Source organism: Pleuronectes platessa, chromosome 5 (genome assembly GCF_947347685.1).
Source record: "Pleuronectes platessa chromosome 5, fPlePla1.1, whole genome shotgun sequence".
NCBI classification, from domain to species: domain Eukaryota; kingdom Metazoa; phylum Chordata; class Actinopteri; order Pleuronectiformes; family Pleuronectidae; genus Pleuronectes; species Pleuronectes platessa.
This window is the reverse complement of record NC_070630.1, coordinates 9348291-9373189: the sequence shown is the minus strand read 5'-3', so window position 1 is coordinate 9373189 and position 24899 is coordinate 9348291. Positions and strand designations below refer to the sequence as shown.

Here is a 24899-nt window from a genome sequence, read left to right as displayed (position 1 = left end):
AATCCTCGTGTCTGTTCTCCTGTCCTCCAGTTACCCCGTCATCCTGCTCACCTGATTCTCCTTCCCGCTGACGAACTCCCGGAGCCATCAGCTACCCCGTCATCCTGCTCACCTGCTTCTCCATTCCTGCTGAAGAACTCCCGGAGCCATCAGCACTCCCTCGTCCTGCCCTCCTGCCTCTCCCCTTCGCTGAAGAACTCCCGGAGCCATCAGCACTCCCTCGTCCTGCCCTCCTGCCTCTCCCCTTCGCTGAAGAACTCCCGGAGCCATCAGCACCCCGTCTATCCACCTTGTCCCACGTTAAATAAATATCATTGAACGCACCACCTCAGTGCTCTGTGTTTTGCCTCCGCTCTGGGGTCCACCCGTCGCGTATCGTAACAACAAGCAACCCAAAATTATTCTCATCAGTTTTTATTTCAACTAACTGAAAAATTATAACAAAAATATACATATAAGGTATATTTGTAAACATTCAAACCCCAGATGCTGAGGTTCAAATAGTATTGGACTAGTGCATCTGATCTTCTAGGGACAATAAAGAACCAACACAACAGAATAAACAAGGGCCTCTTAAGTCTTCCTAAGATCAATAATAGACCACAGTATAACCACTAAAAAATTGTTAACTGTAAATATCACTAAACTTGGACCTTTCACTTTCTAATCAGCAGCATGAATGATACACAATGCCCCTTATGATAGCTCAGCAAAAGGAAACAAGTTCTAGGCAAACAAAATAAGATAGTTTCTCTTTCGTTAACAAACTGCAGAGTGCTAGTACAGAGAAGAACAGGCCAAATTTCAGACCGAATAATAAAGACTGAACTGAAACGAGCTCCTGCATGAGCACCTGGATAATTCTAAAGGGAATAAATGGATGGGGAATGTGCTCGCATTGATCACATCCCTGCCCTTTGTACACACATCGCTACTCCCCATTGGATGGTTTAGTGAGGTCCTCAGAATTGCCCCTCCAGAGTCGGTAATGGCCATGGCGGAATGCCAAGAAGACGATCAAACTGGACACTAAAGGAAGTACAACTCGTAACAAGGTTTCCTCCGGACGATTAGGGTCTTGCGCTGGACTACCCCCCCCTGAGAGATTGACAATTATATTCAGATTTTAATTTGTAACGAGTAACGAGGTGTTCAATGTCAATGTAACGGAGTAAAAGTAAATCTTTTTTCTTTTTTCTTTTAAATGTAGTGGAGTAAAAGTAGAAGTCCTGATGAATATAAATACTCAAGGAAAGTAAAGTAAACTTTTGATCAGCTGATGAACAGCCTACTTCAGTTAAATTGTTGTTTTCAATAAATTGCCTGCTCACAACTTTTGGGCTCTTGTTCCCATTTCTTCTTTTTGCATTTTGAAACTCTACTTAGAACCTTCCTAAGATTCAACAGTGCAAAATGCAAATTCATGACATTTTTTAACTGGTCTTAAGATTTTGATCAGGAGTGTATGTGTGTATACACACATATCTAATGCATGTATTTAAATAATGTACATCTTTATCAGAAGATGTAGTAGTTTGAAAAATGTAGCTTCAATGAAGAAACACAACAAACGGATACAGAAATATATGAGTAGGACAGTGACTTAAAATGATTTTAACAACATTAAATATGCTAAGGGGAGATTTAAGACGTGAAACTGGATGTGTGTGCGTGTGTGTCTGTATGTGCGCTCAGAATATATGCCCTGTATGAATACATATACACATACAATTATATAGTGTATACACACATATCTAATGCATGTATTTAAATAATGTACATCTTTATCAGAAGGTGTAGTAGTTTGAAAATTGTAGCTTCAATGAAGAAACACAACAAACGGATACAGAAATATATGTGTAGGACAGTGAGTTAAAATGATTTTAACAACCTTAAATATGCTAAGGGGAGATTTAAGTTTTGTGTGCGTGTGTGTCTGTGTGTCTGTGTCTGTGTGTGTGTGTGTCTGTGTGTGTGTGTGTGTGTGTGTCGGGGCGGGGCGGTGAGAGGGGGAGTGGGTTGTTGGTGAGGGGGGGGGGGGCGGGGCAGACAAAACAGGTCAAATCTGAGGAAGGCTGTTTTAGACAGGGTAAAAAGGGTGCTGTTTTAAATGATCCTTGTGGTATTTTGACCAAACATTTTTACAGACATTTCATTAAGACCCCAAGGAACCATATCAACTGTGGTGAAATGGGCATAATATGTCCCCTTTAAAATAACAGAATATAGGCCACTCTGTCAAATGCCAAATTTCTTCCTTCAAACATGAATTTGTTTTCTTTCAAATAAATCAGATTATTGTCACTATCTAATCAGATTGGCCCATTTGAAACCTGATTGAAAACATCAACCTTGTCCCTTCTTAAACTGAAGGATCGGCTGTGGTTCAGGAGGTTGAGATGGGTTTGATTCCTGTCTTCCTCATTCCGTCAAGGCGATATTGGGCAAGACCATGTATGGTGGCGTATGAATGATGAGTGATAGAGAAAGTGCTGCACATAAAAGTATTGTATGAACTTGTGAGTGGGTGGATGACAAAACTGTACAGTCTTGGTGGCACTGTTAGGACCCAAATGTAGAACAATTCGGCTGAAACCGGAGAAACCTGAACAAATCATAGGTTTTCTTATTTGTTACATGAATAAAATTATCTTATGTGGTTGATTTAAATTTTAAATTTGTTTAAGTTGCTGCCGACCATTTCTGATGTATTTGTTAACACTCCAGGCAAACAATGTTACAATAACACTTGAGGGCACTGTAACCAGTATTTATTTTATTTTAATTACACCACATCTACTATACAAATATGTGCAATTTGTTTTTATGTTTTATGATGAAGACAAAACTCTTATTTTTGTTGCAAAACTTTGTTTAGTTTATTTAATATTTCCAGCACGAAATGTAAATCATTTGTAAAATTAGAAAACAATAGTTTTAAAGACGTTCACGAAATTAAAAAAAATTAAAAAAGCATGCAAATGTAAATATTCACATAAACTAAGGGAAGAACTTACGTGCTGCCATCATAAATATTCCCAGAGCTCAGATGTACTAGGACTCATTCTTGTTCATCAAATGTTTCTTGGTGTTCTTTTCGGGCTTAAACAATATGATGTAACACTTTGGAGCAAATATACACAGAATTAATCCAAAGCTGGAGGCCAGGATGGCAAATATCTCCACAGCCACAGTGAATTTACCAGGAGAGCTGACGTAAGCTGGAATAAAAGTGATCCAGACGGCACAGAATATCAACATGCTGAACGTTATGAGCTTTGCCTCATTAAAATTATCAGGTAGCTTCCGAGCTAGGACGGCTAAAACGAAGCAAAAGAAGGCCAATAGGCCTATGTACCCGAGCACAGCCCAGAACCCAATGGCTGAACCCAACGCACACTCCAGGATGATTCTCTCCTTGTATGTGGTCAGGTTTTTAATTGGAAAAGGGGGACTGACAACCAACCAAATGATACATATTAGAACTTGAATAAAAGTGAAGGACACCACAGTCATTCTTTGCTGCTGAGGGCCGAACCATTTCATGATGTTACGACCTGGAAGTGTCGCTTTAAAGGCCATTAACACCACTATAGTTTTCCCAAGGACGCAAGAGATGCAGAGGACGAAGGTGATGCCGAACGCCGTGTGTCGCAGCATGCAGGACCAGTCGGAGGGCGCTCCCATGAAAGTTAGTGAACATAAGAAACACAGAGTCAGCGAGAAGAGCAGCAGGAAGCTCAGCTCGGAGTTGTTCGCCCGGACGATCGGGGACGTTCTGTGATGAAAGAATACGGCTGCTGTTATAATGGCGAGAAACGCGCCGCCAACGGAGAACGCAGCCAGGATGATTCCCAGGACCTCATGGATGGAGAGAAACTCTACAGGCTTAGGGAGACACGTGTTTCTCTCTGCGTTGGGCCAGAACTCGTCAGAGCAGGGGAAACAGTCAGGAGAATCTGAAAAAAGAAAGAAAGAAAAACACTTTCAGCAGCCTTATATTTGCTGTTAACTTTATATAATTAATACTAGGAGCTGGACAGATGTAACAAAAACCAGACAATTCGAATTGTCCATAAATGAAATGTCAAAATACGTGTATGAGGTGGAAGAAAACAATAATGGTTTGAAAGAAAACCACACCAAAACAAACAATACTGTTTATTTATGAGTATAATATTAACAACTGATCAAATTTTAAGAAATTCCCTACAACCAGACGAGAGATATCATGTTCACGAAACCAAGATCATTATGAAGCCAAAGTTATGAGGCCACCAATGACTTTGACATTTGTGCTTTGGCTCCCAAAATGAAATCAGTACATCATGAGGTCCAAGTGAAAATTTGCACCAAATGTTAAAGGATTTCCTAAAGGTATTCTTGAGATGTGTGTTGACAATAATGGGACGTACATCAAATAACCTCAAAACATAATACTTCCAGCATTGGCCCTTCTTCAGACCTGCTTTGTCCGAAATGTTGCTAACAAGTCGGTCGGTGCATCAACTGGTGTTGAACATTCCTTGTGTTCTTATTTCACCTGTAGCATTGCTTATCTCTCCCTCAGGACATGGTACACAGTCATAGCAGCAGATGGGTTTCCCTCTCTGCAGCACTTTACGGGTTCCTGCAGGGCAGCTCTCCGTGCACACTGAAGCAGGCACCTGTCACACAGACACAAACAAACTCACACAGATTAACACACTATGGCTACACAGCTGACTTAAGTGTTACCTTTTGGCTCCTCACCTGTGTGCCACCCTCCATCCACGTGAGGTTCCTGCTGATGTGGAATTCCTGTCCGACCGGCAGCGACGCATTGTAGTGCCCCACTGTCACAAACTCAATGCTGCCACTCGCTCTTCTTTGCCAGTTGACCAGCTCATATGTGGCCACCGGGTCTCCGTTGGCATCAAACGAGACATCATAACCATTCTGGGAAAAACTGACTTTCTTCAGCTCAGTAAGAACCTGTGAAGATGAAATGAAAGAAGACAGGACGTAAATAATGTAAGTACATTCTTACCTTGGTACGTATATGACGTATTTGTTTGGACCGACCTGTTTGGAATCTATCCTGGTGAGTTTGTCACACTCTCTTGTAGAGTTAGTTTTGTGGCACACTGCGTTATGAATGGCATGAGCTGTTGCATAAACGGCCTTGTACACCATGTTGGTGATGCGGAGCTGAGACGTGTCGGTGTACGGGCTCTGGAGCGTCTGTATGTCTTCAGTTCCATCACATAGACTCTCTCCTGTGGCTCCACCTAAAAACACAACGAGGAGGAGACTGGGCTTTTTACTTATGATCATTTACATTTATGGAAAATAATGAGAAGAATGTCAATGAAACCTGTATTAATATGCATAAAATAATTAAATGAATATGATATTATTATAGTATTATGTAGTATTGTGCTGTTCCATTATAATTATATATCATTATAATTATTATTGCTATGATATCACTGCACATTATTATTAGTATGCAGCATGTACACTGTCAGTATCCTTTTAAATAACTTTATTGTGTTCTTAATGTTCTCCATTTTTAAGTTTACTTTCACCTATGATTATTTATCTTCTATTTTTCACTTATTTAATATCTCTTTCATTATAACCTTGTACCTTATTATATTTTCAGCTTGCATATTTATACCTTATATATTTGAAATATTATTTTTTTCATGTATCTTTGATGTTAATTGTGAACCACCAATAAATAAACGTTAATTTCCAATTTCCACACAACACAACTGATAGTGTAACTCATGTTCTATGAGGAAAAAAAACAAGTCAGCACAATTTCCTCACTCTGGTCCAGCCTGCAGTCGAATTCACTCTCCCAGAACTCAGTCAGCACCGGGGACACAGACACTTTGGTCAGGGGCAGATCCAGCAGGAAGTCCCTCAGGCCGGGGATGACAGCTTGCTGGATGCCAATTCCGATGGCCCCAGCACAGAAGGAGAACCTCAGCAGCTGTGAGTCAGTCACCCAGGCCTCGCTTCCCAACCACTGACGAGGAGGAGAAGGCTCCCGGGACAGCTCCTCCAACAGGATCCTCATGTCTCCAGAGGCTGCGAAGGCCACAATAACTGTGGCTGTCGACCTGGAGAGATGATGTAATGCATGATGCACAGAGTTAATATGGATAAAGATTTTTTAAACCAGCAAACATGAGCACTTCAGTGTTTTGAAAGTAGAGTAATTTTATTCAGGCCTATGAGATCAATAAACAAAAAAACAAAGAGTTCTTAATCAGTATTATTTATTACATTTTTTTGTATTTGTCACTATTTGAATAAATATATTTCTATTCATATATGTGACTGGATATATTTAGTGGCTTTAATGCGCAGAAGTTCAGTGTCAACACAGCCTCTGGTGAAGAAACCTGCGGATCACTTCAGCCACTCTCTGGATCTTGCTGCGCGGGTTGTTGCGGTAGAAAGACTCGGAGTACTCCACGCAGATGCCCTCTCTGTGCGCTGCGTCCAGGAAAGAAGCCATGCCATTGTTGCCATAGTCCGAATCCGAACGAACAGCACCGATCCACGTCCAGCCGAAGTGTTTGACCAGTTTGGCCAGCGCGTTGGCCTGGAACTGGTCACTGGGAATCGTCCTGAGGAAACTCGGGTACTGCTTCTTGTTGGAGAGGCAGGCACACGTGGCATAGTGGCTCACCTGGAGCAACACAGTGGGATTCACCATCTCCAAAAACAACTGTGAATAGCACTGGTTTATAATGAATGAATTGAGTAGAAACACAAATAAATTTACTTGAGGGATGTTAAAGGGCCCGAGGACGCGCGACATGCTGATGGATGGCGTGGAGCCGGACTCGCCAACGATGGCCATCACCATTCCGGACTGGGAGCAGTTGTGGTCGTTGCCGAGGCTGAACTCAGGGTCCTGGCCGTTGGCGAGCTGGAAGGCCAGATGCGCCGCCATGGGCACCGAGGCACACGAGTCATAGATGTGGTAACCGAGCTTGACGCCCGGCAGCAGGTTCGAGCTGTTGTTGATCTCCTCGATGGCGAAGATCATGGCGCGGGAGAAGCGCACCTCGCGGGAGTCGATGCTGCACATGCACACATGTATGTGAGCATGTTGGAGTTTACATAGGATGGGATCACATGTTTTAATGGGAAAATCACAGGCCTAAGAATAATAATAATAATAATAATAATAATAATACGAACGGGAGTACTACTACTACTACTAATAGTTATAATAATACTCACAATTATCATCATAGCCTACAACGAAAAAGTTACAGGCATAATAATTGTACAAATAGTACCACTACTAATGAAAATAGTACTGCTTGTACTACTAGTACTACTACTGCCACAACAACTCATAATAATTATAATTATAATAACTTACTTTTACAAAGTGCTTCACAGACAGACCATATCAAAACAAGAACATCAAACGCCTTCATATATAACATCATAATAAGAATAGCCGAATAATTGTACTACTACTACAAATAAAATTACTAATACTACTAATATATACTATTATTAATAAGAATAATATCTACAATTTATAGACATACCTCTAAAAATTCACAAGAGATTTAATGCATGTCAATGGTCAACTAATTTAACACAACTAATGACTTTTAAATTCATATTCATCTGTTCTTATTCTGTGAAATATTAATAAAGAAGATGTTGAAAAAAATCGTTTTTCATTTAAGAATCATTTATCATAATATTTTCTCTTACAGCCATACATTATAATATAATACATTTAACTTGATGTAAAAAATGAAAACAACAATATTTTAACCGCAATATACAAATTTAAAACATTCATGTCCCCACACGGCCCAACATCCTTTTATTCCCCACTTCTCCCTGTTATACATACCTCCCCATGCACCTCAGAGGCTCAGGCATCGTGGTGTAGTTATACTTCACTGTGTGCATGTAGTTGTGAATGGAGAAAACCCCCCCAACCACATAGTCCCCGTCCATTGAGAAGGCAGGTGGATGAGCCGTATCCTGCAGCTTACACTTGATCCCAGCCCCGTTCAAACCAAGAGCAGAGTTCAGCTCAAACAAACCCAGAGCCCACATGAGGCAAACAAAGAGAGCTGAGATCCCCATCATGTGTGCGCATGTGGGCAATAAGTGTGTAATCACTGCTTTATATAGCTTTTCAGACTAAAGATTCCCTCCTACTGTACGTCATCTTACTGTACATCACAGAGAGGATGTCCTTGCTGTGTATTTTTCAGTTCCTTAGCCTTATGTACTTTATAACCTTTACTGAGTTCCTCTGTTTCTCTTCTTCTCGTGTTATATTACTATTTAAAAAAAACAAGGCTCAACAGTCCCCTTTACATTCAGTCGAGCCATACAACATTTCACACACTCGTGGATATCAGTCTTCTAAATGTGCCGGATTTTTGGGGTGTTGAGAGCCATGAATTACTCTCTGGGAAATTGGTGAAAATATCCAAAAAAAATCTCACATTGTTAGAGTAGGTGGTTTGAAAAAAGTCTGGATTGCCACTTTCATCTGATCCACAACTAAATTCAATGTGTCCTTTTCTTGGCTCATGTCCCATCATTCCACAAAGCTTTGTTAAAATCTGTTCAATGGTTTTTCATAAAAGCTGCTAAAAAACAGACAAATGGACAGGGGCAAAAACATAACCTCCTTGGTGGAGGTAACCAGGTAACCACATAATTATAACTAATACCCAAAACAGAAACTAAATTAAAATATAGTATGATACAAGCAACTCAAAACACAGTAATTCAAACAATAATAAAAAATAAATGAATAAATAGGGGCAATAACAGCCCAGAGTCATAAAAACAGTGTGTTTTTTCATAAAATGCAGAGATCTACGAAGGCTCAACCAAAAGAGATGGAATGTGGTAATTATATTTAATTTGAATTATTAAGTCATTTAGTATTTTAAAGGAAACCACCCTTAAAACATGAGTTCACCCGAAACACTAGTAAATGTGCAATTGTTTACTTCAGCTTTTACTAATTCAACAGACTGTAGAGTTGTACTTTTAAATGACGGGACACCGATTCCTCTCTACAAAGAGGTTTATTATAGTGAGGGAGAACAACTCCCCATTCAAAAAAGTATATACACCAAAAGTTCACTTCAACCTGACATGATACCGCTCAGTTTCATGAGTAGCACTTGATGCCGTTGCTATGTTCTTGTCTTTAATCTCCTTTGTCATTCATACTTTTGTTATATACAGAATTACGATTTATGACTCTCGATGACTTGCTGCGTGTGAGCCAGGGGGAGGACCTTTCAGCAGCCACAGCTGTGCTGCTGTGCAAAGCCTAGAGCCATGGCAGGTGTGAAGTTTACACTTAACCCTTTGTTAAACTGATCCCCCATGTTTGACACTTTAATATTATAAACTGTGTTATGACGAGGTCTGGTAGCATTTATTCTGTATTTTCTTTAAGTATCTTCATTTATTACTATTTATTTATTATTTAAATAAAGTGTTTTTTTCTTGAATTATATATTTGTTAATTCCCTGGGACAAGAATGTTGTTGACAGTAATGCTTTAAGAAGAAATAAAGTAATATCAACTCTACTTTTGTCAGTAACTACTTGTGCAACTAAATAACAAAAAAAAATATTTAAATTTCAGCAGGCCCGCTATTCATTACTTATGATTACTTTGTTAACTACAGGCTGACAAACGGAGACGTCATCTGAATTCATAAGTGAATCTGTGGATCTGTGTTAGCCCACACAATGGTCCACGGTCTAATTCAGGTGGTGTCTTCTCGAAAATATGAACATGACTTTCCTTCCTCAAAGCAGGTTACAAAAATATACAACTCAGTTATCGTCTATATGAGAACTTTCCCAAAAATCAGTGTCCAGAAACTGCTGTCAACTAAAAACATGGCTATTATAATCTTTGTCCCACTATTTACGTCATCATAGTGATAATACTGACCAGGGGTGGGAAGTAAACAAGTACAAATACTTTGTTAATGTTTGGACCTGGTATTTGTGAACTACAGTTTGGCCTACACGTACAGTCAAAAGCCTAAGGCCGCAAGTCCTTTGTTCTGGAGAAAACTACAGCCTCCAGTACTCAGTCTCCCAGGGTGCCTCAACGTCACACAGAGGTGTGAAAACCAACCAGGGACACAAGTGTCAACCACTATTGGTCACTCTGGGCCCCCTGACCTATGAGGTCACCAAGCCAATAATAGAACAGGTCTCCCCTCTCTTCTGTCTCTTTCCATGCACCTCTCTGAGAGGAGCACACCGCTCTTCCTCGATTCCACTTTTCTACACCACCCTCCGAGAGGAGAAGGGTGTCCAGCTCACTCTTTCCGATTCCTCTTTCCACAAAACCATCAATGGCGGAGAGGTGCAGCTTGCAGCTCATCTCTCCAAGGAAACTGTCGTTGCGTGGTCGTTTATTTTTCTATTATCTATCATATCACTGTGTGGGGAATTGGCAAATTGGCGCCCCTGCAACTGCAGCGCCCCTACTTGATGCTGTGTGAGAAAGTTGAAGGGGAGGGGGCGCGGGGACAGTTCACCAAAGGTCTCCCAAATGGAACGGACAAGGGGGGGATCCACTGTATAGAGCAGTGATTATCAAACTGTGTGGCGCGCCCAATGTTTTAACGTCCGCATCTCTTTAACGGCGGAGCAGTAAACAAATCGCTCTTTCGCCGTAGACAGGGGTCTGCAACCCGCGGCTCTGAAGAGCCGCCCTTCTGCAGTGGCTTCCTGAACAGTGTTGTGTGTGTCGCGGACAGCACACACACACAGGCGCCGGGGCTCCGCCCCCGCTCTGCTCACTCTCTCAGAGACACACACAGTGAGATCAGAGCTCGTTCACGTGAATCAGCCGTTCAGGGACAAACAAGAGACGGTGTTCAAAAACCAAGTTGAAAAGAAAGTACGATGAAGCCTGTCTTGCTGTTGGGTTCCAGTCAATATGGTAGGACATGAGGAGAGACCAGTGTGTAATTTATGTCTGAAAACTCTATGAGAACCAACAAATTATGAAGACTCTTATAAACAAAAACAAAATAAGAACTTCCCTGACCTGCCATCAAAAACCTATAAGTTATTCTTAATATTTTATATTATTGTATATCTGCTCTTGTTAACTTTTTTCTATATCTGATTGTGTATATTTTTGCCACTTTTATGTTGTAACTTATACTGTGTTGTGCAGAATTGTGTGCATTGATCTATTTTTTTCAGGGGGGGGGGGGGGGGGGGGGGGGCGCTCGGAGGGGATCTCGCCCAGGGCGCAATTCCATGTAGAACCGCCGCTGCCAGTGCCTGTCTATTTTATAACAGTAGGTCTTGGTCCTTCCTCCTCGAAAGTGCGCACGCATAGTCCCTCCCTCTTGGCATTGGAATCCAGGAAATGACAAGGAGCACTTCCTGGATTATGTAGAATTTATTTGATTGGACCTGCCTCTTGCTTCACTCCTGAATTTTGGTCCACCTGCACCATACTCTGGGCACATGAGCATTGATGTATGTTTTGCCTTGAGGTATTTTGATCTGTGAAAAGAGAGGAAATGAAAAAAGGAAATGGTAAATGTTTATGAACTGGTTGAAAAAACTTAATTCAGCAAAGCTGTTGTTATTAGGATATATAAAATGCATGCCCCTCATCTGTGAATTTGAGAACCCCCGAAAATAATTTGGTATATTTCTGTATACCCTCTATAGTGGACATGGCAGATTAACCTCATGTAATGTTAATATTTGTCTTGGTTTGTAATGTTCTTTGAACACCATGACAACGTTTGATGAGTGTCCATAAAAGGAAATTTGTTGTCCCAAACATCTGCTTTTGCTTTTTGTTGTGACTGAGTTGTTTGAAGTCCGCTACATATGTGTCTTTTCTGCAGTGGTGTATAAAGTATTTGAAAACCATACTTGAGTAAAAGTACAGATATCTTACCTGAAAGTGACTTCGGTAATAGTAAAAGTCACCCGTAAGAAAATGACTTGAGTAAAAGTCTTAAAGTAGCTCATATTAAATGTACTTAAGTATCAAAAGTATCTGGTGTTGAAATGTACTTAAGTATCAAAAGTAAAAGTACACGTACCAAACTTAAACATGCTAAGTGTTTTTATGGTAGCCCTATACAGACACAAGTGTCACAGTTCTCTGTGCCCCTCGTCCTCTCTCTTCTCCTTTTTCCCGCAGGTGCTGCTCGTCTCACTAGATGACCCGGCTCACCAGGCGCACCTGCACTCATCAACTGCTCCCTATATCTGCCCTGGCTGAGCACGGAGTCATCGCCAGTTCGTCCTTGTCACTACAGTGGTAGTTTCTCGTTCTCGGCTCATAGTCATATCCTCCTGTGATTATTCTCCCAGTTAATCCTCGTGTCTGTTCTCCTGTCCTCCAGTTACCCCGTCATCCTGCTCACCTGATTCTCCTTCCCGCTGACGAACTCCCGGAGCCATCAGCTACCCCGTCATCCTGCTCACCTGCTTCTCCATTCCTGCTGAAGAACTCCCGGAGCCATCAGCACTCCCTCGTCCTGCCCTCCTGCCTCTCCCCTTCGCTGAAGAACTCCCGGAGCCATCAGCACTCCCTCGTCCTGCCCTCCTGCCTCTCCCCTTCGCTGAAGAACTCCCGGAGCCATCAGCACGCCGTCTATCCACCTTGTCCCACGTTAAATAAATATCATTGAACGCACCACCTCAGTGCTCTGTGTTTTGCCTCCGCTCTGGGGTCCACCCGTCGCGTATCGTAACAACAAGCAACCCAAAATTATTCTCATCAGGATTTATTTCAACTAACTGAAAAATTATAACAAAAATATACATATAAGGTATATTTGTAAACATTCAAACCCCAGATGCTGAGGTTCAAATAGTATTGGACTAGTGCATCTGATCTTCTAGGGACAATACAAAACCAACACAACAGAATAAACAAGGGCCTCTTAAGTCTTCCTAAGATCAATAATAGACCACAGTATAACCACTAAAAAATTGTTAACTGTAAATATCACTAAACTTGGACCTTTCACTTTCTAATCAGCAGCATGAATGATACACAATGCCCCTTATGATAGCTCAGCAAAAGGAAACAAGTTCTAGGCAAACAAAATAAGATAGTTTCTCTTTCGTTAACAAACTGCAGAGTGCTAGTACAGAGAAGAACAGGCCAAATTTCAGACCGAATAATAAAGACTGAACTGAAACGAGCTCCTGCATGAGCACCTGGATAATTCTAAAGGGAATAAATGGATGGGGAATGTGCTCGCATTGATCACATCCCTGCCCTTTGTACACACATCGCTACTCCCCATTGGATGGTTTAGTGAGGTCCTCAGAATTGCCCCTCCAGAGTCGGTAATGGCCATGGCGGAATGCCAAGAAGACGATCAAACTGGACACTAAAGGAAGTACAACTCGTAACAAGGTTTCCTCCGGACGATTAGGGTCTTGCGCTGGACTACCCCCCCCTGAGAGATTGACAATTATATTCAGATTTTAATTTGTAACGAGTAACGAGGTGTTCAATGTCAATGTAACGGAGTAAAAGTAAATCTTTTTTCTTTTTTCTTTTAAATGTAGTGGAGTAAAAGTAGAAGTCCTGATGAATATAAATACTCAAGGAAAGTAAAGTAAACTTTTGATCAGCTGATGAACAGCCTACTTCAGTTAAATTGTTGTTTTCAATAAATTGCCTGCTCACAACTTTTGGGCTCTTGTTCCCATTTCTTCTTTTTGCATTTTGAAACTCTACTTAGAACCTTCCTAAGATTCAACAGTGCAAAATGCAAATTCATGAAATTTTTTAACTGGTCTTAAGATTTTGATCAGGAGTGTATGTGTGTATACACACATATCTAATGCATGTATTTAAATAATGTACATCTTTATCAGAAGATGTAGTAGTTTGAAAAATGTAGCTTCAATGAAGAAACACAACAAACGGATACAGAAATATATGAGTAGGACAGTGACTTAAAATGATTTTAACAACATTAAATATGCTAAGGGGAGATTTAAGACATGAAACTGGATGTGTGTGCGTGTGTGTCTGTATGTGCGCTCAGAATATATGCCCTGTATGAATACATATACACATACAATTATATAGTGTATACACACATATCTAATGCATGTATTTAAATAATGTACATCTTTATCAGAAGGTGTAGTAGTTTGAAAATTGTAGCTTCAATGAAGAAACACAACAAACGGATACAGAAATATATGTGTAGGACAGTGAGTTAAAATGATTTTAACAACCTTAAATATGCTAAGGGGAGATTTAAGTTTTGTGTGCGTGTGTGTCTGTGTGTCTGTGTCTGTGTGTGTGTGTGTCTGTGTGTGTGTGTGTGTGTGTGTGTCGGGGCGGGGCGGTGAGAGGGGGAGTGGGTTGTTGGTGAGGGGGGGGGGGGCGGGCGGTGAGGGGGGGGGGGGGGGGGGGGCAGACAAAACAGGTCAAATCTGAGGAAGGCTGTTTTAGACAGGGTAAAAAGGGTGCTGTTTTAAATGATCCTTGTGGTATTTTGACCAAACATTTTTACAGACATTTCATTAAGACCCCAAGGAACCATATCAACTGTGGTGAAATAGGCATAATATGTCCCCTTTAAAATAACAGAATATAGGCCACTCTGTCAAATGCCAAATTTCTTCCTTCAAACATGAATTTGTTTTCTTTCAAATAAATCAGATTATTGTCACTATGTAATCAGATTGGCCCATTTGAAACCTGATTGAAAACATCAACCTTGTCCCTTCTTAAACTGAAGGATCGGCTGTGGTTCAGGAGGTTGAGATGGGTTTGATTCCTGTCTTCCTCATTCCGTCAAGGCGATATTGGGCAAGACCATGTATGGTGGCGTATGAATGATGAGTGATAGAGAAAGTGCTGCACATAGAAGTATTGTATGAACTTGTGAGTGGGTGGATGACAAAACTGTACAGTCTTGGTGGCACTGTTAGGACCCAAATGTAGAACAATTCGGCTGAAACCGGAGAAACCTGAACAAATCATAGGTTTTCTTATTTGTTACATGAATAAAATTATCTTATGTGGTTGATTTAAATTTTAAATTTGTTTAAGTTGCTGCCGACCATTTCTGATGTATTTGTTAACACTCCAGGCAAACAATGTTACAATAACACTTGAGGGCACTGTAACCAGTATTTATTTTATTTTAATTACACCACATCTACTATACAAATATGTGCAATTTGTTTTTATGTTTTATGATGAAGACAAAACTCTTATTTTTGTTGCAAAACTTTGTTTAGTTTATTTAATATTTCCAGCACGAAATGTAAATCATTTGTAAAATTAGAAAACAATAGTTTTAAAGACGTTCACGAAATTAAAAAAAATTAAAAAAGCATGCAAATGTAAATATTCACATAAACTAAGGGAAGAACTTACGTGCTGCCATCATAAATATTCCCAGAGCTCAGATGTACTAGGACTCATTCTTGTTCATCAAATGTTTCTTGGTGTTCTTTTCGGGCTTAAACAATATGATGTAACACTTTGGAGCAAATATACACAGAATTAATCCAAAGCTGGAGGCCAGGATGGCAAATATCTCCACAGCCACAGTGAATTTACCAGGAGAGCTGACGTAAGCTGGAATAAAAGTGATCCAGACGGCACAGAATATCAACATGCTGAACGTTATGAGCTTTGCCTCATTAAAATTATCAGGTAGCTTCCGAGCTAGGACGGCTAAAACGAAGCAAAAGAAGGCCAATAGGCCTATGTACCCGAGCACAGCCCAGAACCCAATGGCTGAACCCAACGCACACTCCAGGATGATTCTCTCCTTGTATGTGGTCAGGTTTTTAATTGGAAAAGGGGGACTGACAACCAACCAAATGATACATATTAGAACTTGAATAAAAGTGAAGGACACCACAGTCATTCTTTGCTGCTGAGGGCCGAACCATTTCATGATGTTACGACCTGGAAGTGTCGCTTTAAAGGCCATTAACACCACTATAGTTTTCCCAAGGACGCAAGAGATGCAGAGGACGAAGGTGATGCCGAACGCCGTGTGTCGCAGCATGCAGGACCAGTCGGAGGGCGCTCCCATGAAAGTTAGTGAACATAAGAAACACAGAGTCAGCGAGAAGAGCAGCAGGAAGCTCAGCTCGGAGTTGTTCGCCCGGACGATCGGGGACGTTCTGTGATGAAAGAATACGGCTGCTGTTATAATGGCGAGAAACGCGCCGCCAACGGAGAACGCAGCCAGGATGATTCCCAGGACCTCATGGATGGAGAGAAACTCTACAGGCTTAGGGAGACACGTGTTTCTCTCTGCGTTGGGCCAGAACTCGTCAGAGCAGGGGAAACAGTCAGGAGAATCTGAAAAAAGAAAGAAAGAAAAACACTTTCAGCAGCCTTATATTTGCTGTTAACTTTATATAATTAATACTAGGAGCTGGACAGATGTAACAAAAACCAGACAATTCGAATTGTCCATAAATGAAATGTCAAAATACGTGTATGAGGTGGAAGAAAACAATAATGGTTTGAAAGAAAACCACACCAAAACAAACAATACTGTTTATTTATGAGTATAATATTAACAACTGATCAAATTTTAAGAAATTCCCTACAACCAGACGAGAGATATCATGTTCACGAAACCAAGATCATTATGAAGCCAAAGTTATGAGGCCACCAATGACTTTGACATTTGTGCTTTGGCTCCCAAAATGAAATCAGTACATCATGAGGTCCAAGTGAAAATTTGCACCAAATGTTAAAGGATTTCCTAAAGGTATTCTTGAGATGTGTGTTGACAATAATGGGACGTACATCAAATAACCCCAAAACATAATACTTCCAGCATTGGCCCTTCTTCAGACCTGCTTTGTCCGAAATGTTGCTAACAAGTCGGTCGGTGCATCAACTGGTGTTGAACATTCCTTGTGTTCTTATTTCACCTGTAGCATTGCTTATCTCTCCCTCAGGACATGGTACACAGTCATAGCAGCAGATGGGTTTCCCTCTCTGCAGCACTTTACGGGTTCCTGCAGGGCAGCTCTCCGTGCACACTGAAGCAGGCACCTGTCACACAGACACAAACAAACTCACACAGATTAACACACTATGGCTACACAGCTGACTTAAGTGTTACCTTTTGGCTCCTCACCTGTGTGCCACCCTCCATCCACGTGAGGTTCCTGCTGATGTGGAATTCCTGTCCGACCGGCAGCGACGCATTGTAGTGCCCCACTGTCACAAACTCAATGCTGCCACTCGCTCTTCTTTGCCAGTTGACCAGCTCATATGTGGCCACCGGGTCTCCGTTGGCATCAAACGAGACATCATAACCATTCTGGGAAAAACTGACTTTCTTCAGCTCAGTAAGAACCTGTGAAGATGAAATGAAAGAAGACAGGACGTAAATAATGTAAGTACATTCTTACCTTGGTACGTATATGACGTATTTGTTTGGACCGACCTGTTTGGAATCTATCCTGGTGAGTTTGTCACACTCTCTTGTAGAGTTAGTTTTGTGGCACACTGCGTTATGAATGGCATGAGCTGTTGCATAAACGGCCTTGTACACCATGTTGGTGATGCGGAGCTGAGACGTGTCGGTGTACGGGCTCTGGAGCGTCTGTATGTCTTCAGTTCCATCACATAGACTCTCTCCTGTGGCTCCACCTAAAAACACAACGAGGAGGAGACTGGGCTTTTTACTTATGATCATTTACATTTATGGAAAATAATGAGAAGAATGTCAATGAAACCTGTATTAATATGCATAAAATAATTAAATGAATATGATATTATTATAGTATTATGTAGTATTGTGCTGTTCCATTATAATTATATATCATTATAATTATTATTGCTATGATATCACTGCACATTATTATTAGTATGCAGCATGTACACTGTCAGTATCCTTTTAAATAACTTTATTGTGTTCTTAATGTTCTCCATTTTTAAGTTTACTTTCACCTATGATTATTTATCTTCTATTTTTCACTTATTTAATATCTCTTTCATTATAACCTTGTACCTTATTATATTTTCAGCTTGCATATTTATACCTTATATATTTGAAATATTATTTTTTTCATGTATCTTTGATGTTAATTGTGAACCACCAATAAATAAACGTTAATTTCCAATTTCCACACAACACAACTGATAGTGTAACTCATGTTCTATGAGGAAAAAAAACAAGTCAGCACAATTTCCTCACTCTGGTCCAGCCTGCAGTCGAATTCACTCTCCCAGAACTCAGTCAGCACCGGGGACACAGACACTTTGGTCAGGGGCAGATCCAGCAGGAAGTCCCTCAGGCCGGGGATGACAGCTTGCTGGATGCCAATTCCGATGGCCCCAGCACAGAAGGAGAACCTCAGCAGCTGTGAGTCAGTCACCCAGGCCTCGCTTCCCAACCACTGACGAGGAGGAGAAGGCTCCCGGGACAGCTCCTCCAACAGGATCCTCATGTCTCCAGAGGCTGCGAAGGCCACAATAACTGTGGCTGTCGACCTGGAGAGATGATGTAATGCATGATGCACAGAGTTAATATGGATAAAGATTTTTTAAACCAGCAAACATGAGAACTTCAGTGTTTTGAAAGTGGAGTAATTTTATTCAGGCCTATGAGATCAATAAACAAAAAAACAAAGAGTTCTTAATCAGTATTATTTATTACATTTTTTTGTATTTGTCACTATTTGAATAAATATATTTCTATTCATATATGTGACTGGATATATTTAGTGGCTTTAATGCGCAGAAGTTCAGTGTCAACACAGCCTCTGGTGAAGAAACCTGCGGATCACTTCAGCCACTCTCTGGATCTTGCTGCGCGGGTTGTTGCGGTAGAAAGACTCGGAGTACTCCACGCAGATGCCCTCTCTGTGCGCTGCGTCCAGGAAAGAAGCCATGCCATTGTTGCCATAGTCCGAATCCGAACGAACAGCACCGATCCACGTCCAGCCGAAGTGTTTGACCAGTTTGGCCAGCGCGTTGGCCTGGAACTGGTCACTGGGAATCGTCCTGAGGAAACTCGGGTACTGCTTCTTGTTGGAGAGGCAGGCACACGTGGCATAGTGGCTCACCTGGAGCAACACAGTGGGATTCACCATCTCCAAAAACAACTGTGAATAGCACTGGTTTATAATGAATGAATTGAGTAGAAACACAAATAAATTTACTTGAGGGATGTTAAAGGGCCCGAGGACGCGCGACATGCTGATGGATGGCGTGGAGCCGGACTCGCCAACGATGGCCATCACCATTCCGGACTGGGAGCAGTTGTGGTCGTTGCCGAGGCTGAACTCAGGGTCCTGGCCGTTGGCGAGCTGGAAGGCCAGATGCGCCGCCATGGGCACCGAGGCACACGAGTCATAGATGTGGTAACCGAGCTTGACGCCCGGCAGCAGGTTCGAGCTGTTGTTGATCTCCTCGATGGCGAAGATCATGGCGCGGGAGAAGCGCACCTCGCGGGAGTCGATGCTGCACATGCACACATGTATGTGAGCATGTTGGAGTTTACATAGGATGGGATCACATGTTTTAATGGGAAAATCACAGGCCTAAGAATAATAATAATAATAATAATAATAATAATACGAACGGGAGTACTACTACTACTACTAATAGTTATAATAATACTCACAATTATCATCATAGCCTACAACGAAAAAGTTACAGGCATAATAATTGTACAAATAGTACCACTACTAATGAAAATAGTACTGCTTGTACTACTAGTACTACTACTGCCACAACAACTCATAATAATTATAATTATAATAACTTACTTTTACAAAGTGCTTCACAGACAGACCATATCAAAACAAGAACATCAAACGCCTTCATATATAACATCATAATAAGAATAGCCGAATAATTGTACTACTACTACAAATAAAATTACTAATACTACTAATATATACTATTATTAATAAGAATAATATCTACAATTTATAGACATACCTCTAAAAATTCACAAGAGATTTAATGCATGTCAATGGTCAACTAATTTAACACAACTAATGACTTTTAAATTCATATTCATCTGTTCTTATTCTGTGAAATATTAATAAAGAAGATGTTGAAAAAAATCGTTTTTCATTTAAGAATCATTTATCATAATATTTTCTCTTACAGCCATACATTATAATATAATACATTTAACTTGATGTAAAAAATGAAAACAACAATATTTTAACCGCAATATACAAATTTAAAACATTCATGTCCCCACACGGCCCAACATCCTTTTATTCCCCACTTCTCCCTGTTATACATACCTCCCCATGCACCTCAGAGGCTCAGGCATCGTGGTGTAGTTATACTTCACTGTGTGCATGTAGTTGTGAATGGAGAAAACCCCCCCAACCACATAGTCCCCGTCCATTGAGAAGGCAGGTGGATGAGCCGTATCCTGCAGCTTACACTTGATCCCAGCCCCGTTCAAACCAAGAGCAGAGTTCAGCTCAAACAAACCCAGAGCCCACATGAGGCAAACAAAGAGAGCTGAGATCCCCATCATGTGTGCGCATGTGGGCAATAAGTGTGTAATCACTGCTTTATATAGCTTTTCAGACTAAAGATTCCCTCCTACTGTACGTCATCTTACTGTACATCACAGAGAGGATGTCCTTGCTGTGTATTTTTCAGTTCCTTAGCCTTATGTACTTTATAACCTTTACTGAGTTCCTCTGTTTCTCTTCTTCTCGTGTTATATTACTATTTAAAAAAAACAAGGCTCAACAGTCCCCTTTACATTCAGTCGAGCCATACAACATTTCACACACTCGTGGATATCAGTCTTCTAAATGTGCCGGATTTTTGGGGTGTTGAGAGCCATGAATTACTCTCTGGGAAATTGGTGAAAATATCCAAAAAAAATCTCACATTGTTAGAGTAGGTGGTTTGAAAAAAGTCTGGATTGCCACTTTCATCTGATCCACAACTAAATTCAATGTGTCCTTTTCTTGGCTCATGTCCCATCATTCCACAAAGCTTTGTTAAAATCTGTTCAATGGTTTTTCATAAAAGCTGCTAAAAAACAGACAAATGGACAGGGGCAAAAACATAACCTCCTTGGTGGAGGTAACTAGGTAACCACATAATTATAACTAATACCCAAAACAGAAACTAAATTAAAATATAGTATGATACAAGCAACTCAAAACACAGTAATTCAAACAATAATAAAAAATAAATGAATAAATAGGGGCAATAACAGCCCAGAGTCATAAAAACAGTGTGTTTTTTCATAAAATGCAGAGATCTACGAAGGCTCAACCAAAAGAGATGGAATGTGGTAATTATATTTAATTTGAATTATTAAGTCATTTAGTATTTTAAAGGAAACCCCCCTTAAAACATGAGTTCACCCGAAACACTAGTAAATGTGCAATTGTTTACTTCAGCTTTTACTAATTCAACAGACTGTAGAGTTGTACTTTTAAATGATGGGACACCGATTCCTCTCTACAAAGAGGTTTATTATAGTGAGGGAGAACAACTCCCCATTCAAAAAAGTATATACACCAAAAGTTCACTTCAACCTGACATGATACCGCTCAGTTTCATGAGTAGCACTTGATGCCGTTGCTATGTTCTTGTCTTTAATCTCCTTTGTCATTCATACTTTTGTTATATACAGAATTACGATTTATGACTCTCGATGACTTGCTGCGTGTGAGCCAGGGGGAGGACCTTTCAGCAGCCACAGCTGTGCTGCTGTGCAAAGCCTAGAGCCATGGCAGGTGTGAAGTTTACACTTAACCCTTTGTTAAACTGATCCCCCATGTTTGACACTTTAATATTATAAACTGTGTTATGACGAGGTCTGGTAGCATTTATTCTGTATTTTCTTTAAGTATCTTCATTTATTACTATTTATTTATTATTTAAATAAAGTGTTTTTTTCTTGAATTATATATTTGTTAATTCCCTGGGACAAGAATGTTGTTGACAGTAATGCTTTAAGAAGAAATAAAGTAATATCAACTCTACTTTTGTCAGTAACTACTTGTGCAACTAAATAACAAAAAAAAATATTTAAATTTCAGCAGGCCCGCTATTCATTACTTATGATTACTTTGATAACTACAGGCTGACAAACGGAGACGTCATCTGAATTCATAAGTGAATCTGTGGATCTGTGTTAGCCCACACAATGGTCCACGGTCTAATTCAGGTGGTGTCTTCTCGAAAATATGAACATGACTTTCCTTCCTCAAAGCAGGTTACAAAAATATACAACTCAGTTCTCGTCTATATGAGAACTTTCCCAAAAATCAGTGTCCAGAAACTGCTGTCAACTAAAAACATGGCTATTATAATCTTTGTCCCACTATTTACGTCATCATAGTGATAATACTGACCAGGGGTGGGAAGTAAACAAGTACAAATACTTTGTTAATGTTTGGACCTGGTATTTGTGAACTACAGTTTGGCCTACACGTACAGTCAAAAGCCTAAGGCCGCAAGTCCTTTGTTCTGGAGAAAACTAGAGCCTCCAGTACTCAGTCTCCCAGGGTGCCTCAACGTCACACAGAGGTGTGAAAACCAACCAGGGACACAAGTGTCAACCACTATTGGTCACTCTGGGCCCCCTGACCTATGAGGTCACCAAGCCAATAATAGAACAGGTCTCCCCTCTCTTCTGTCTCTTTCCATGCACCTCTCCCAGAGGAGCACACCGCTCTTCCTCGATTCCACTTTTCTACACCACCCTCCGAGAGGAGAAGGGTGTCCAGCTCACTCTTTCCGATTCCTCTTTCCACAAAACCATCAATGGCGGAGAGGTGCAGCTTGCAGCTCATCTCTCCAAGGAAACTGTCGTTGCGTGGTCGTTTATTTTTCTATTATCTATCATATCACTGTGTGGGGATTTGGCAAATTGGCGCCCCTGCAACTGCAGCGCCCCTACTTGATGCTGTGTGAGAAAGTTGAAGGGGAGGGGGCGCGGGGACAGTTCACCAAAGGTCTCCCAAATGGAACGGACAAGGGGGGGATCCACTGTATAGAGCAGTGATTATCAAACTGTGTGGCGCGCCCAATGTTTTAACGTCCGCATCTCTTTAACGGCGGAGCAGTAAACAAATCGCTCTTTCGCCGTAGACAGGGGTCTGCAACCCGCGGCTCTGAAGAGCCGCCCTTCTGCAGTGGCTTCCTGAACAGTGTTGTGTGTGTCGCGGACAGCACACACACACAGGCGCCGGGGCTCCGCCCCCGCTCTGCTCACTCTCTCAGAGACACACACAGTGAGATCAGAGCTCGTTCACGTGAATCAGCCGTTCAGGGACAAACAAGAGACGGTGTTCAAAAACCAAGTTGAAAAGAAAGTACGATGAAGCCTGTCTTGCTGTTGGGTTCCAGTCAATATGGTAGGACATGAGGAGAGACCAGTGTGTAATTTATGTCTGAAAACTCTATGAGAACCAACAAATTATGAAGACTCTTATAAACAAAAACAAAATAAGAACTTCCCTGACCTGCCATCAAAAACCTATAAGTTATTCTTAATATTTTATATTATTGTATATCTGCTCTTGTTAACTTTTTTCTATATCTGATTGTGTATATTTTTGCCACTTTTATGTTGTAACTTATACTGTGTTGTGCAGAATTGTGTGCATTGATTTATTTTTTTCAGGGGGGGGGGGGGGGGGGGAGGCGCTCGGAGGGGATCTCGCCCAGGGCGCAATTCCATGTAGAACCGCCGCTGCCAGTGCCTGTCTATTTTATAACAGTAGGTCTTGGTCCTTCCTCCTCGAAAGTGCGCACGCATAGTCCCTCCCTCTTGGCATTGGAATCCAGGAAATGACAAGGAGCACTTCCTGGATTATGTAGAATTTATTTGATTGGACCTGCCTCTTGCTTCACTCCTGAATTTTGGTCCACCTGCACCATACTCTGGGCACATTAGCATTGATGTATGTTTTGCCTTGAGGTATTTTGATCTGTGAAAAGAGAGGAAATGAAAAAAGGAAATGGTAAATGTTTATGAACTGGTTGAAAAAACTTAATTCAGCAAAGCTGTTGTTATTAGGATATATAAAATGCATGCCCCTCATCTGTGAATTTGAGAACCCCCGAAAATAATTTGGTATATTTCTGTATACCCTCTATAGTGGACATGGCAGATTAACCTCATGTAATGTTAATATTTGTCTTGGTTTGTAATGTTCTTTGAACACCATGACAACGTTTGATGAGTGTCCATAAAAGGAAATTTGTTGTCCCAAACATCTGCTTTTGCTTTTTGTTGTGACTGAGTTGTTTGAAGTCCGCTACATATGTGTCTTTTCTGCAGTGGTGTATAAAGTATTTGAAAACCATACTTGAGTAAAAGTACAGATATCTTACCTGAAAGTGACTTCGGTAATAGTAAAAGTCACCCGTAAGAAAATGACTTGAGTAAAAGTCTTAAAGTAGCTCATATTAAATGTACTTAAGTATCAAAAGTATCTGGTGTTGAAATGTACTTAAGTATCAAAAGTAAAAGTACACGTACCAAACTTAAACATGCTAAGTGTTTTTATGGTAGCCCTATACAGACACAAGTGTCACAGTTCTCTGTGCCCCTCGTCCTCTCTCTTCTCCTTTTTCCCGCAGGTGCTGCTCGTCTCACTAGATGACCCGGCTCACCAGGCGCACCTGCACTCATCAACTGCTCCCTATATCTGCCCTGGCTGAGCACGGAGTCATCGCCAGTTCGTCCTTGTCACTACAGTGGTAGTTTCTCGTTCTCGGCTCATAGTCATATCCTCCTGTGATTATTCTCCCAGTTAATCCTCGTGTCTGTTCTCCTGTCCTCCAGTTACCCCGTCATCCTGCTCACCTGATTCTCCTTCCCGCTGACGAACTCCCGGAGCCATCAGCTACCCCGTCA

The 24899-nt window shown here is 41.0% G+C and overlaps 2 protein-coding genes across 2 annotated transcripts; both read right to left on the bottom strand.

Moving 5' to 3' along the window:
• Positions 1-3054: 3054 nt before the first annotated feature.
• LOC128440191 (extracellular calcium-sensing receptor-like) lies at positions 3055-8031 on the bottom strand. Its single transcript, XM_053422828.1, has 8 exons — positions 7886-8031; positions 6785-7085; positions 6399-6688; positions 5797-6113; positions 5065-5264; positions 4753-4974; positions 4544-4667; positions 3055-3959 (listed from the first exon to the last, which is right to left on the bottom strand). Exons 1-8 carry the CDS (start codon positions 7990-7992, stop codon positions 3055-3057), a joined length of 2466 nt encoding a protein of 821 aa, XP_053278803.1. The 5' UTR covers positions 7993-8031.
• A 7436-nt stretch (positions 8032-15467) lies between these two features.
• LOC128440187 (extracellular calcium-sensing receptor-like) lies at positions 15468-20444 on the bottom strand. The gene is made up of 8 exons (XM_053422823.1): positions 20299-20444; positions 19198-19498; positions 18812-19101; positions 18210-18526; positions 17478-17677; positions 17166-17387; positions 16957-17080; positions 15468-16372 (listed from the first exon to the last, which is right to left on the bottom strand). The coding sequence occupies exons 1-8, from the start codon at positions 20403-20405 to the stop codon at positions 15468-15470; spliced, it is 2466 nt and encodes an 821-aa protein (XP_053278798.1). The 5' UTR covers positions 20406-20444.
• Positions 20445-24899: the final 4455 nt, after the last annotated feature.

Excerpts from the sequence above, each read along its gene's own strand:
- LOC128440191 (XM_053422828.1), bottom strand. The coding sequence starts at position 7,992 with ATGGACGGGGACTATGTGGTTGGGGGGGTTTTCTCCATTCACAACTAC. Across the intron at positions 6,114-6,398 it reads GTGGCTGAAGTGATCCGCAG|GTCGACAGCCACAGTTATTG; the intron begins GTTTCTTCACCA and ends TCATCTCTCCAG. Across the intron at positions 4,668-4,752 it reads GGATGGAGGGTGGCACACAG|GTGCCTGCTTCAGTGTGCAC; the intron begins GTGAGGAGCCAA and ends TCTGTGTGACAG.
- LOC128440187 (XM_053422823.1), bottom strand. The coding sequence starts at position 20,405 with ATGGACGGGGACTATGTGGTTGGGGGGGTTTTCTCCATTCACAACTAC. Across the intron at positions 17,678-18,209 it reads TGAGGAAATTGTGCTGACTT|CCACAGGAGAGAGTCTATGT; the intron begins GTTTTTTTTCCT and ends TTTTAGGTGGAG. Across the intron at positions 17,081-17,165 it reads GGATGGAGGGTGGCACACAG|GTGCCTGCTTCAGTGTGCAC; the intron begins GTGAGGAGCCAA and ends TCTGTGTGACAG.